At 46.2% G+C, this 15,330-nt stretch overlaps 1 protein-coding gene across 5 annotated transcripts in view; it reads left to right on the top strand.

The window, feature by feature from the left end:
• Positions 1–15,330, top strand: part of ccser1 (coiled-coil serine-rich protein 1) — a 993,014-nt gene that overhangs the window by 153,872 nt on the left and 823,812 nt on the right. For all 5 annotated transcript variants that reach the window (XM_078403227.1, XM_078403223.1, XM_078403228.1 and 2 more), the window contains exon 2: positions 9,368–10,713. In XM_078403227.1, coding sequence (XP_078259353.1) covers positions 9,420–10,713 — 1,294 coding nt within the window. In that variant the 5' untranslated portion in view covers positions 9,368–9,419. The remainder of the gene's footprint in view (positions 1–9,367; positions 10,714–15,330) is intronic.

Below are 15,330 nucleotides of genomic sequence, written 5' to 3'. Positions count from 1 at the left end.
CGGGCACTGTTCCAGAACTAATTTAAAGAGGTGCTGATGGGGACACCAGGAGCTGGGCATGTGGAATAGGTAGAACATCTCAACACTGATGACTTCCAGGTATGATTTCACTCAAGCAGCAGACATTTTCGATAGTCCCTGTAGGACTGCGGGGATAAGAGCTTCGAGCTCCAGTCACCAAGGAAATTTGATTAGATTTCATTTCTCCTTTTGACACAATTCTCATTGTGCTTCCAAGTGATACAGTTGCCAAAGCTATAACTGCGCGCCTGATACAAATTTAAACGAGGTAACACACGCCTGTGCATTTCCTCAGTTGATGCATCCTTCCATCATTTTAATGCAGCGTGCAAATAAAAAACAGGGTTTTATTTTGATAAAAATACTACGGTAAAGCAGAAAGGGATTGTTAACGTGTGGAAAGCAACTGCAGATTGCTGGTCTATACCGAAGACAGACACAAAGTGCTGGAGTAACTCAGCGGGTCAGGCGGCATCTCTGCAGAAAAAGGAATAGGTGACGTTTTGGGTCCCCATCCTTTTTCTCTGGAGTTGCTGCCGAACCCGCTGAGTTACTTCAGCACTTTGTGCCTATCATCGAGGGATTGGTAATGTTGTGCACGGGCATACACTGCATTTGGCTTACTTTCCATGCATCTGGTGTCTGCGTGATAAAATGAGAAAGGAGAGGCTTGAAAAATGAAAGATTTTCAAGATTTGCGCTTGGACAGATGTAGCAACTGGCAGGAAACCGGCTGGGGCTCTTTCAGAAGACTGGGCTGGCGGCCAACGTAAGAGAGACTTCCTTTATAATTACAAAGGAAGGTGAAGGCATAAACATGGATCGTGGGGTACACACAAAGCCAGCAACAGAAACGGAGACATCATGGGCAGCACAGTGGTGCAACTGTAGAGTTGCTGCCTTATAGCACCAGAGATCCTAGTTGATCCTGAGTACAGGTGCTGTCTATCCGGAGTTTGTACGATCTCTCCGTGACCGCGTGGGTTCTCTCTGGATGCTCCAGTTTCCTCCCACATCCCAAATTCCTTTTATCATGTATCTGTGCACTGCGGATGTCTTGATTGCAGTTGTGCATAGTCTTTCCTTTGACTGGAACAAAAAAGCTTTTTACTGTACGTCGGTACACATGACAATAAACTAAACTAAACCAAGAGGCAGGTGGGTGGATTAAATGGCCACTGTAAATTGCCCATAAGGTTATAAGTGATAGGAGAAAAATTGGGCCACTCGGCCCATCGAGTCTACTCCTTCATTCAATCATGGCTGATCTTTCTCTTTCTCCTAACCCCATTCTCCTGCCTTCTCCCCATAACCCACGACACCTCCATAGTGTCTAGATGGGTGCAGTTATAGCAGTAAAATCCTGAGGGACTTGTTGGGAATGTGGGAAGAATAAAATGGGATTACTATAAATGGTCACAGTGCATTTGATGGGCTGAAGGGCCTGTTTCTTTGCTGCATAACTCCTGATGAACCTTGGTTCAGCATGTGGGAGGAAACCAGAGCACCTGGAGGGGGGGGGGGGGGGGGTGGGAGACACGGCGGTCACAGGAAGAACGTGCAAACTCCACACAGGCAGCGCCAGAGGTCAGGATCGAACCTGGATCACTGGAGCTGTGAGGCTGCTGCAGCGTCTCTGTGCCACCGTCTGCCAGCCTGATGATCAGAGGTGGGAGCTCTTGCCTGTGAAGTGTGCAGCTGACAGATTTGAACAATGGAATCTCTGGGAGTATTACTATTCCCGGGGATTGTGTGTAGTCTTCCTGACTAAATCCATTGCTCACTCAAGCAATGGCCTTTCCTGCTTACTGCTGCACTTTAAAAGCCTTCAGAAGTACTATAAAGCAAAGCCTTCTTCTGAAGTCCGACAACGTGCCCTGTGCATCCTTCCTCTACACGGCATGTAAGAAATCAACAAATGCAGCTATCTCCAGCTTCACACCGGTCACATTCTTATGTATATTAACAAATTAGAAATTCTTTGTGCATTAGAGTACCCCGCTTTGGAAAAGGCGGATTTGAAGCTTAGTTTGATCCTGACAAGTTTAAATTTATTCAAATACAAGACACAAGCCGAAACGGTTTGATTGAAGCAGAGTTATGTTTGAACATTTCTGTGTTTTTTTTTGGGGGGTTCTTGCTTCACAAAGACATGCCACTTCAAAATATCCCACCTTTCAGAAATAAAAACAGCCAGAATCATGTCTGAGGCGCCTGCAAAGGAATTCTTAATCTTGATGTTACCTGAAATAACGCAGCACACTTTGGCTAATGAGAAAAGTGACTCGGTGGGCAGGATTAATATTTATAGGAAGATTGAAACCAGCGGCTGTATACACAAAGGAGTCAGGTCTATCAGCGTTCTAAATTTAGGAGACGGCTCTGAAATGGATTATCAGCTCGTCCCTGCTGTTGAGCTGCCAACTTTATAGTGTGGGGTTCCGATTGTTAGGAGACACCGTGCTCAAAGCTGCTATTCCTCTGTTCAATTGGTTTATTTTACTGAGTGCAGCCACAGCACAGGTTCTCATCTCACCAGCTGTTATCAGACAAACGAACGGTCCTCTCATCAGCCAGAGTACGGTCCTGACCTCCCATCTACCTCACTGGAGACCGAACTATCTTCAATCAGACATTAGTTTAGTTTAGAGATACAGCGTGGAAACAGGACCTTTGGCCCACCGAGTCCGTGCTTACCAACGATCACTCTGTACATTAGTTTTACCCTACACACTGGAGACAATTTACGAAGCCAATTAACCTACAAACCTGCACGTTTTTAGTATGTCGGAGGAAACCGGAGTACCCTGAGAAAACCCATGGGAGAACGTACAAACTACAATAGACAATAGGTGCAGGAGTAGGCCATTCGGCCCTTCGAGCCAGCACCGCCATTCAATGTGATCATGGCTGATCATTCTCAATCAGTACCCCGTTCCTGCCTTCTCCCCGTACCGCCTGACTCCGCTATCCTACGTATAGAAAGCATCCGCAGTCAGGATCATACCCTGGATCTCTGGCACTGGAAGGCAGTAACTCTACCTCTGTGCCACAATGCGCCCCTTTATTGGACTTCAATGTTATATCTTGCACTGAATGTTTTACCCTTTATCCTTAACCCGCTTTATCTTAACCCGCTGTGCCAAGGCGGCACAGCAGCATGGTGGTAGAGCTGCTGCCTCACAGCACCGGAGACCCGGGTTCGATCCTGACTTCGGGTGCTGTCTGTACATAATTTGCACATTCTCCCTGTGACCGCATGGGTTTACTCGGATGCACCGGTTTCCTCTCACACCCCAAAGCAGTGCAGGTTTATTGCTTAATTGGCCTCTGTAAATTGCCCCTAGTATGTAGTGGCTGAACTAGTGTGAACAGATGATTAATGGCCAGCATGGACTCGGTGGACCGATGGGCCTGTTTCCATGTTGTATCTCGACACTAAACTAAACTAAACTAAACGATCCTTTATCTGAGCACTGTGGATGGCATGATTGCATTCATGGATAGTTGTTTTCTCTGAAGAAAGACACAAAATGCGGGAGTAACCCAGCAGGTCAGGCAGCATCCCTGGAGAAATGGACTAGGTGACGTTTTGGGTCAAAACCCTTCTTCAGACTCTGGCTGGATAGCACGCAAACAAAAGCTTTTTGCTGTACCTCGGTACATGGGACAATAATAAACCAAATTAAGCTAAAACTGAATGCAGGAGTTCTTATACCGGGAAGGGTTTTATTTTGCTTCAAGTGTGTGTTTCTGTGAAGCAGCGAGCAAGGGCTGCGAGTCGACCTAATGGTCATCAATCATTGCGAACCCCAGGCAGCAAGGTATGAAACATGATGGACATCTTCAATCAGTAATGAATAGAAAATCCATGAATTTCTGCTGTGCCTTTCATGGTTTTGGGAAGACCCGAAGTGCTTTGCGGCCAAGGGTGTACTTTTAAAGATTAATTGCAGTTATTACGTTGGAAAAATGACAAACCACTTTGAACCACTGTGAGCTTCTACAGACAGCAATATGATAATAACTAGATTACCGCCATTTCCGCAATTTTATTTGACACTCAATGCTGACCAAGGCACTGAAGAGAACACCTTAGACGCAAGGAACTGCAGATGCTGGAAACTAGAGTAGAACACAAAGCGCTGGAATAACTTAGTGGGTCAGGCAGCATCTCTGGTGGACATGGATAGGCGATGTTTCAGGGCGGGACCCTTCTTCCAACCCTCATTCTTCAAGAGCAACAGTGCCATGTTTGTTTTGTATGGAACTGAGGGAGAAGGCAGGCTTAATATCTCACCCAAAAGATGATGTTGTGGACAATGAAGCAGTCCCTCAGTCGTCGAGGGCAGCACAGATGGGAGCTGTGCTGGAACAACACAGCTGTTTCACCGTGCCAGAGACACTGGTTCAATCCTGACCTCCGCTGCTGACTGCATGGATTTAACGTATTTCCTGTGATTGTGTGTGTTTTTTCTGGGTGCTCCGGTTTCCCCCCACATCACAAAGACGTAGGAGTTTGTAGGTTAATTGGCCTCTGTAAAAGTGCCCCTGGAGTGGATACGATACGATAATACTTTATTGTCAGATCATGTCTAAAGTTTTTCTTGCATCTCAGCAGCTCCACTTGCAACTTCAACAAAGACAAAGAATGTAAGACAAGAAACGAGGATACATATATTCACCATAACATTACAATCACAAATGACGACACATTCAAGACCCTTCAACGTACATTTGATCTGGGATTAAGTTCTATGTTTGCTTTCAGGATTGACTGGTGCACAAAAGAGTGCTTCAGTCTAACCTGATTAAATCTTAGTACCCTGTAATTTTGATGGTAACAATTCGTATTCACTGTTCAGGACATGGTCGGGGTCAGAGACAATGTTGTTGGCCAACCTTTGCATGTTATGGTAGGCTGATTCATAGAGTTTCTCAAGGGGTTGACTGACGAGGTGGGGTGCTGTAGAACAAGTGTGAATGGGTGATCGATGGTCAGTGTGTGCATTAGCAATATACCGCAGGTTGCTACAATCAGTTTAGAGATACAGTGCGGAAACAGGCCCTTCGGCCCACCAGGTTGCCCCGACCAGCGATCACCCCATATACTAGCACTACCCTACATACTAGAGACATGTTACAATTTACGGAAGCGAATTAGTGTACAAACTTGTACGTCTTTGGAGTGCGAGAGGAAACCAGAACTCCAGGAGAAAACCAACGTGTCACAGGAAAAATGTACAAACTCCATACAGTGAGGATCGAACCCGGGTCACTGGTGCAGTTGGGCAGCAACTCTCTATCACTCACTCCGCCACTGTGACTCGTGGTATCTGGAAATCACTGTTCGGAAATTCACGGTTGGAAGATTCAAAGACAACTCTCAAAATTAATCAAACAAATATTTGAAGGGTGAAATAATTGCAGGATTATTAGGGGGCGGGATTGATTAATCTGATAATTCTGTTAAAGAGTTACCATAGACAAGAAAGGCTGAATGTAGCTTTAACATTCAGACACAAGGAACTGCAGATGCTGGTTTAAACAAAATAAACACAAAGTGCTGGATTAACTCAGCAGGTCAGGCAGCATTTCTGGAAGACATGGATAACGACTCTACTGGTTGGGGCCCTTTCTCAACATGAGTTCAGTCTAATGAAGGGTCCCGACCCAAAACGTCACCTATCCATGTCTTGCAAAGATGCTTCCAGATCCGCTAGTTACTCCAGCAGTTTCTGTTGTTTTTAACAGTCAGATGCAATTGTTAATGGGTAATGTCTGATATCCTTGAATAAAAGGGATCAATTTTAAACATATAGGAATGCCACAATAAGAATGCTGCAAATTAACCATTTTTTCAAGGTTTAGCTTGATATTGAAACATATTATTCCACCAAACAGTCAAAAGCAAACACTTAAAAGAATGTAGCTTATCAGGTTTTTTAAATTGTCCCTAGTGTGTAGAATAGTGTGCAGGATAGTGCTAGTGTACGAGGATCGCTGGTTGGCACAGACTCAGTGTGCCCAAGGGCCTGTTTCCACGTGAAATCTGTAAACTAAAAACATAGGTTTAAGGTGAGGGGGGAAAGATTTAATAGAAACTTGATGGGTAACTTTTTCACACAAAGGGCGGTAGGTGTACGGAACGAGCTGCTGGAGGAGGTAGTTGAGGCAGGTACTATCGCAAAGTTTAAGAAACATTTCGACAGGTACATGGATAGAGTGGGTTTAGAGGGATACAGGCTGAAAGCAGGCAGGTGGGACTAGTGTGGATGGGGCATGTTGGCCAGTGTGGGCAAGTAAGGCTGATGGACCTGTTTCCACGCTGTATGACTCTATAACTAAACTAAAATTAAACTAAACATTAAACACTCCTGTTTCCCTCCAGTATTGGATCTGTGACGGAAGGAGGTCTGGATTCCAGTCCTGTCTGAAAGGTAGCACTCTTGACAGTGCAGCACACCCTCAGTATTCCACCGACGAGACCAATATTTTGCTATGGGTTTTCACTTGATCCATTGGCGTGTGAATGAAGGCTCAGAGGTTATATGTTGCTGTTCACAGCTTTGAGTCATCTCAAAGAGTTTCATTCATCGAATCATTGACATTTGTAAGAGTGCCCCTTGCAATTTCAAGTGTCCCTCACCTATCTGAAGGGGCATAAGATTGTGTTGGAGTGCAGTGTATTGTCAACACATGAGCAAGCACATTCTACACTGTGCTGGCATTATCAACTGAAACCAGTTGAATAAAATATTCTTCAATGCCCTCTACTGGCCTTTTTATGTCCTGCAGGCTTTTACTGTTTCTACTTTTACTTTTTAGACTTTGAGAGATTCAGCATGGAAACAGGCCCTTCGGCCCACTGAGTCCAAGTGCACGCTGACCAGAGATTACCCCGTACACTACCCTACACACACGCTAGGGACAACTTTACAATTTACCAAAGCCATTAACCTACAAACCTAAGGTATTTATTCACAAAATGCTGGAGTAACTCAGCAGGTCAGGCAGCATCTCAGGAGAGAAGGAATGGGTGACGTTTCGGGTCGAGACCCTTCTGCAGACTGACAAACTTGCACGTCTTTGGAGTGTGGGTGTAAACAGAAGAAAACCCACGCAGGTCACACAGAGAACATACAAACTACATAGAGACAGCACCCATAAGAATCGACCCTGGGTCTCTGGCGCTGTAAGGCAGCAACTCTACCATGGCGCCATTGATCCACCCCAAATTGCTTATCTTAAGTTTCAAAATATTGCAATGGATCAACATACACCGATCAGCCAAAACATTATGACCACTGACAAGCGAAGTGAATAACATTGATTACCTTGTTACAATGGCACCTGTCGAGGGTGGGATATATTAGGCAGCAAGGGAACAGTCAGTTCTTGAAGTTGATGTGTTAGATGCAGGAGAAATGGGCAGGAGTAAAGACCCGAGCGACTTTGACAAGGGTCAAATTGTTATGGCCAGACGACTAGGTCAGAGCATCTCTGAAATGGCAAGGCTTGTGGGGTGCTCCCGGTCAGCAGTGGTGAGTCCCTACCGACAGTAGTCCGTGGATGGACAAACCACAAACTGGCAACAGGGTGTTGGGCGCCCAAGGCTCATCGATGCGCGAGGGCAACGAAGGCTATCCCGTCTGGTCCGAACCGACAGAAGGTCTACTGTGGCACAAGTCACAGAAAATTTTAATGCTGGTCACGGGAGGAATGTGTCACAATACACAGTGCATCGCACCCTGCTGCGAATGGGGCTACACACAGAGGACCAACAGCATATTAGGCAGGTGGTTATAATGTTTTGGCTAATCACGTCATAATGCTTTGGCTGATCAGTGTATATTCCCCCTGGTATGACTTTTTGGATCAATACCCACAACTTCCACTTATGAAGAAATGCCCATGCTGTAAAATTGAATCAGATAGTTTTTACAAGTCTTTGATTATGTTGGCTGCTTTTCCAAGGCAGCATGAACTGTAAATAGAATTTACGATGGGGAGTCTGGTCTGTGTGATCGACTGCACGATGTCCACAAATCTCTGCAATATCTTGCGGTCCACAGTAGAGCTGTTTTCAAATGAAGCTGTGATGCACCCTGACAGAAGGCCTTCTAAGGTGCATTTGTACGTAAATTACACACGACTTCTACAAGACAGTGAAGGAAAAAGATTGTGCATAAAAACCCCATTACTGTACAAATACACATTTGAAAATCGAAGTCCAAGGTTGTGTTCCATTGCCAGGGTAAGATTAGGGTTGTGTAGGTTGGTTCAAGAACCTAATGTTGTATATTTTATGTGTGTGTGTGTGTATATAGAGTAATATACAGTATAATATTTGAATAATTTTGTAACAATAGTGTATTGTGTCAAGCTGCTACAAGTGAGAGTTTAATTGTTCTGTTATCGGTTCATAGACTCATACAGCACAGAAACAGGACCTTGAGCCCAACTTGCCAATGCCAACCAAGATGCCCCATCTACACTATTCCCATCTGCCTGCATTTGGCCCATATCCTTTTCCACTAAACCTTTCCTATCTATGCCTGTCCATATGTCTTTTAAATGGTGTTAGAGTACCTGTCTCAACTACCTCCTCTGGCAGATCATTCCACATACCCACCACCCTCTATGTGAAATATGACAATTAAACACACTTGAATCTTGAAAGTATGAAAGTATCTCATGAAAGTAACTGTCCCTGAACCTGGTACTGGATGACTTCAAGCTTGTCTACCTGATGGTATCAGTGAGAAGAGGGTACAGCCCGGATGGTGGGGCTCCTAGATGTCGGATGGTACTTGCTTGATGCTCAGTAATGGATGGCCATTAAATGATGGCCTTGCCATTGGCATTCAAATCCTACGAATGAAAAAAAGGTAAACTTGGGGCAGCACAGCAGCACAGTGGTAGAGCTACTGCCTCACAGCACCAGAGACCTGTGTTAGATCCTGACTACAGGTGTTGTTGGTGTGGATTTTGGCCCTGTGGGTTTTATCCGCGTGCTCCGGTTTCCTAAATATTCCTCCTTTGTCCCAAAGATGTGCAGGTTTGCAGGCTTCTGTAAATTGTCCCTAGTGTGCAGGATAGGACTAGTGTTCGGGGTGATCGCTGGTCGGTGCGGAATCATTGGGCCGAATGGTCTGTTTCCGTGCTGTATCTCTCTAACTAAACTAAACTAAAAACTGGGACTTGGTGTCCAGCAGTACCCGAACCTGAAGAAGAAATTCACTGAAGGAAATTTTATTTCTGAAAAAAACAATTCTTGATGTTGTTAACATTATTTCTCCCTCTCTCTCTCTCTCTCTCTCTCTCTCTCTCTCTCTCGGTGCAGGTTGACAAGAGGTCGGGTTTGACAGAATCAGGAGGGCAGCGAGACTTAACCGATGGGGGACGTTGGCGCTCGCCGTTCGACGCTGGTGTCCAGGCTGCCCATATTCAGGCGGAGCTCCTCGAAAAGACGCGACTCCCTCCCGTCCTCCCCATCGTCCGCCACCAATGGAGTCCACACCTCGTCCCCGTCCAGCACCAACTCCAGCTCCAGCAGCGTGGGCAAGCGGAGGAGCATCTTCCGCACACCCTCCATCAGCTTCCACTCCAAGAAGAGCCAAGAGCATCGCCTGGAGCCCCGAGACTCCAACGCGACCCTCCCCAACGGTGTCCAGGCCCCGGACGGTGCGGGCAGGAAGGACAACGTCAACGAGAACCCCAAGACCAAGATCCGGCATTCCTTTGGGTTGAGTGTCTCCCGTAGCAAAAGGATCACCAGATCGGCGACCGAAGACTTTGAGAAAGGGAAGGACCTGTCCGACAAAAAGAACGTCTTCATGAACTGTATTAGCTCGGGGAGGTCGAGCATCGACGAGGGAGATGATTCTGGCTTTCCAGATGACCACAGCAAGCGGTCCATCAAGCAGTCCAGCAGAAAGCTGCTTCCCAAGTCCTTCTCCACACACCACAAGCTCTCCAAACACATTGCACGGAGCCAGACCATCGCCACGGCGGAGCAGCCCAAGGTGTCACCAGAGGTCACTGTGGACTCGTTGAGGCGTCCCGTGATTGAAGAGCCCTCGAAGTTTCTGCAGGTTGACCACCCAGAAGGTTCTCTGCACTCACCGCTGCTCTCGAGCGACAACACCACCATTCTGACCCCGTCTGAATTTGTGCCGATGTCGGCCGACTCGGTCTCCGAGGCCGATCCGGACTGCGGCAATGGCCAGCAGATTTTGGTCTCGGCCGATCCTGACCGCGGCATTGGCCAGTTTGACGTGGCCGTCGCCGCTGCCGCTGCGGCCGCCGCTCCCACCTCCGTCAACGCGCCCAGCCTTGCCGCTAGAGTCTTGACCTATGCAGAGTGCAGCTTCGAGAAGGAGACGGCACTGCTTTCAGACCTGGTCGCCCTCGAAACCCACCCTCACCATCCCCAAGCGGCGGCGCCCAGAGGGCAAGGAAATCCGTTGATGGTCGGCAGCTTGGAAACAAAGGACGTTGTCCCTCGTAAACCACCGGCCGATCTCACTGCTGAGGAGGTTGCTTCTGTTGCACACGATCTTTCATCACCTCAAAGTGGACCAGAGGCAATGAACCCTTCCATTGGCAAGACCTGCATGTTGGCCAGCACTAACTCTGTCCCCATGATGAAACCTCAGGAGCAAAGCCAAGGAACATCTCATTCAACAGGTATGACCAGCATAGACTCTGTCAATTTAAACTCTTCAACCATTTCCACTCTATCTTATGCTTCCCATTCACCCATCGTCCCATCGTCCCATCGTCCCATCGTCCCATCGTCCACCTTTCAGACAGTCAGAACCTTTTTTTCTCCCCAGGGTGGAAATGTCCAAGACTAGAGGGCACAGCTCCAAGGTGAGAGGTGGAAATGTGCGGGGAGATGTGCGGGGTGTTTTTTTACACAGAGTAGTGGGGGCCTGGCACGCATTACCAGGGGTGGCGGTGGAGGCAAATACGATAGTGGCATTTAAGAAGAGTTTAGATAGGCATATGGAATTGCAAGGAATAGAGGATACAGAACATACAATACAATACAATACGATACAATACAATACAATATATCTTTATTGTCATTGTACAGGGGTACAACGAGATTGGGAATGTGCCTCACATGCGATGCAAAAAAATAATTAGCCAGTCAGTATTAATTTAACCAACCCAATGAAACAAATTAGAACAGTTTTAAAAAGAGTAAAGTGCAAGTAGATCTATGCCGGTTCACTGTGCAATGTGACCATCCGGCTCAGCAGGACCGGTTCATAGCAGCTATGGCCCTGGGGATGAAGCTGTTCCTGAGTCTGGAGGTGCGGGCGTAGAAGGCCTTGTATCGTCTGCCCGATGGTAGAAGTTCGAACAGACTGTTGCAGGGGTATGAAGAGTCTTTGTGGATGCTGGTGGCTTTTCTGAGTTGTAGATGCCCTCCAAGGCTGGTAGCTGTGTTCCGATGGTCCTCTGAGCTCTTTGGATTACCCGCTGAAGAGCTTTCCTCTCTGCCTCTGTGCAGCTGAGGTACCACACAGGAATGCCATGTGTTAGGATGCTCTCTATGGTGCAACGGTAGAAGGTCGTCAGCAGCTGTTGGGGTAGACCAGACTTTTTCAGTGTTCTTAGGTAGAACAGTTGTTGCTGTGCTTTTTTGACCAGCGCAGCAGTGTTATTGGACCATGTTAGGTCCTCCGAAATGTGAGTGCCCAGAAACTTGAGGCTGGACACTCTCTCCACACTGTCCCCGTTGATAAAGATCGGGGCGTATTCCCCGTTGTGTGACCTATGGAAGTTGATGATCAGCTCCTTGGCCTTGGTGGTATTTAGGGACAGGTTGTTATCAGAGCACCAGTCCGCCAGGTTCTGCACCTCCGCTCTGTATTTTGTTTCATCACCGTTGTGTCGTCTGCAAACTTGACAATGGTGTTGGTGTCGAATGCAGGAACACAGTCGTGCGTGAAGAGGGAGTAGAGCATGGGGCTCAGAACACAGCCCTGTGGTGTGCCGGTACTCAGGGTGATCGTGGAGGACAGGTGCGGGCCCATTCTCATTGCCTGCGGTCTCTCCAGCAGGAAGTCCAGGATCCAGTCGCATAACGGCGAGCTGAGGCCTAGCTGGTGGAGTTTGGTGATGAGCTTGGTGGGGATGACCGGCAGATTAGATCAGTTTAACTTGGTATCATGTTTGGCAGAAGTGCCCATTCCTGTGCTCATAGAATCATACAGTGTGGAAAGACACTTGCCCAACTTGCCCACACGAACCAACATGTCCCATCCGCAATAGTCCAGCCTGCCCCTGTTTGGAGCCATTGAAATAGTACCTCCCCCAACTACCTCCTCTGGCAACCTATATTCATACACCCACCACCCTTGTGTGAAAAAAGTTACTCCTTAGCTTCCCAATAAATCTTTCCCCCCTCACCTTAAACCTCTGGTTCCTCTGAATCCTCTGGTTCATGACTCCCCTACTCAAGGTAAAAGACTGTTTACCCGATCTATTCCTCTCGTGATTTTATACACCCCTATAAGATCACCCCTCATCCTCCTGTGTAACTGTGTGGCTTTCCATCATGTGTTACAGTTTCCTCTCAAATGTCTATCAGAGGTGTGCTGCAGGTTAATTGACTTCGCTAAATAATCTCTTAACATGATAAGCAGCAAAATAATCAAAGAGGGGTTTATGGGCCAGTGAGAGAGAGAATATGTTGCAGGGAAATGAGGCGGGAAATGGGCCTGGTGGGATTGCTCTGGATAGACCCAATGATCTAAATCCCTTCTTGTGCATTGTAATAAGTAAGTGTTCAGCACACCTATCATTTGAAGGTCCAGATTCGATTATAACCTTGAAATCTCCCCCGTCTCTCATTAGAGTTTTATGTCACATTACTGAGGAAGTATTTCCATTAACATGAAAATGCACAGGTGGGAATTTAATAAATGTCAAGCCTGTTTCACTATTCAGTAAGACCGCGGCTCTTCGATTCTGTGCCTCAACTGCAGTTTCTTGCCTTCTTTCCACAACACTTGGCACAGTGGTGCAACGGTAGAGTTGTTGCCTTGCAGCGCCAGAGACCTGGGTTTGATCTTAACTATGGGTGCTGTCTGTATGGAGTTTGTATGTTCTCCCTGTAACCGCGTGGGTTTCCTCCCACATTCCAAAGACATGCATGTTTGTAGGTTAATTGGCTTCTGTAAATTGTCCCGAGTGTATAGGAAAGAACTAGTTGTACGGGTGATCGTTTATCATCGTATAATCGGTGGGCTGAAGGGCCTGTTTCCACGCTGTATCCCTAAAACTAAAAAACTAAAACTAAAGTTCAAGTATTTGTTTATTATTGTCACATGTAGTCAGATACAGTGAATAATTTATTTGCTTGCCATCCAAGTAGATACCATACTTGAGTGCAACAGAAACTGCAAAAATTTAGTTGAGTTTAGTTTATTATCATGTGTACCGAGGTACAGTGAAAAGCTTTTGTTGCGTGCTAACCAGTCAGTGGAAAGACAATACATGATTACAATCGAGCCGTCCACAATGTACAGATACATGATAAACAGAATAACGTGAATAATGTTTAGTGCAAGATAAAGTCCAGTAAAGTCCAATCTACAATGAAAGCTGTCGTCAGAGCTTTAAACTGAATAGTGGGGGGTGTCAGCAAATTGGAACTGTAAGGGTGGAGTTAAAGGGAAAGAGAATTGTTACAGATGTCTCCCAAATTAATGGGACGGAAAGTTCAAGAAGGGGTAAGAGAGTAAGGTCGGGTAGAAACAGAACCGGTGTGAGAAGGGAGGTGAATACCGAATTAAAGGTGTTGTATTTGAATGAGGATAGTATAAGAAATAAAGTGGATGAGCTTGCAGCACAGTTAGAGATTGGTACTTATGATGTTGTGGGTATTATAGAGGTGTGGCTGCAAGAGGGTCTGAGCTGGGAGCTAAATATTCAGGGTTATACATCATATTGGAATGACAGGAAGGTGGGCAGAGGGGGCGGAGTAGCTCTGTTGGTTAGGAATGAAATTTAGTCCTTAGTGATGGGTGACATAGGATCAGAAGATGTCTAGTCATTGTGGATAGAGCTGACAAATTATAAGGGTAAAAAGACCCTAATGGGAGTTATTTACAGGCCCCCAAACAGTAGCCAGGGTATAAGGTACAAGTTACATCAGGAGATAAAATTGGCATGTAAAAAAGGTAATGCTACAGTGGTCATGTGTAATTTCAATATGCAGGTAGACTGGGGAAATCAGGTTGGTACTGCACCCCAAGAAAGGGAATTTGTAAAGTGCCTCCGAGATGGATTCTTAGAGCAGCTTGCAGTGGAGCCTACTAGGGAAAAGACAATTTTGGATTTAGTGTTATATAATAAACCGCATTTGATAAGGGAACTCAAGGTAAAGGAACCATTAGGAAGTAGCAACCACAACATGATAAGTTTTAATCTGCAATTTGAGAGAGAGAAGGTGAAATCGGATGTGTCGATATTGCAGCTCGGCAAAGGGGACTATGGAGGCATGAGGGAGGAGCTGGCCAAAGATGACTGGAAAGGGATCTGAGCATGGTGGAACAGCAATGGCAGGAATTTCTGGGAATAATCTGGAAGATGCTGGAGCTTCTTCAAGAGGAAGAAAGTTTCTATGGGGAGAAAGAGGCGACCGTGGCTAACAAGGGAAGTCAATGACAGTATAAAACTAAAAGAGAAGGCGTATAACATAGCAAAGATGATTGGGAAGCTTTTAAAGAACAACAGAGGGTAACTAAAAAAACAACATTGGGAGAAAAGATGGAATACAAAGGTAAACTAGTTAATAATATAAAAGAGGATAGCAAGAGTTTCTTCAGTTATATAAAGAGCAAGAAAGAGGCAAGAGTGGACGTTGGACCACTGGAGAATGATGCAGGAGAAGTGATAATGGGGAACAAAGAAATGGCAGAGGAGTTGAATAACGTTTTTGCATCATTCTTCACAGTGGAAGACACCAGCAATGTGCCTGAAATTCACGAGAGTCAGGGGGTGGAGGTTAGTGGAGTGGCTATTGCCAGGGAGAAGGTGCTTGGGAAGCTGAAAGGGCTGAAGGTGGATAAGTCACCTGGGCCAGATGGACTGCATCCTAGGGTTCTGAAAGAGGTGGCTTTAGAGATTGTGGAGGCATTGATAGTGATATTTCAGGAATCACTAGAGTCAGGAGTGGTCCCAGATGAATGGACAATTGCCAATATTACCCTATGGTTCAAAAAGGGAGCAAAGCAGAATAGTGCGAACTTGAGGCTGGTTAGACTGACTTCGGTGCTTGGTACG

Source organism: Rhinoraja longicauda, chromosome 1 (genome assembly GCF_053455715.1).
Source record: "Rhinoraja longicauda isolate Sanriku21f chromosome 1, sRhiLon1.1, whole genome shotgun sequence".
NCBI classification, from domain to species: Eukaryota; Metazoa; Chordata; class Chondrichthyes; order Rajiformes; family Arhynchobatidae; genus Rhinoraja; species Rhinoraja longicauda.
Note: the sequence above shows the minus strand (reverse complement) of the source record. Positions and strands in the feature narration are given on the sequence as shown.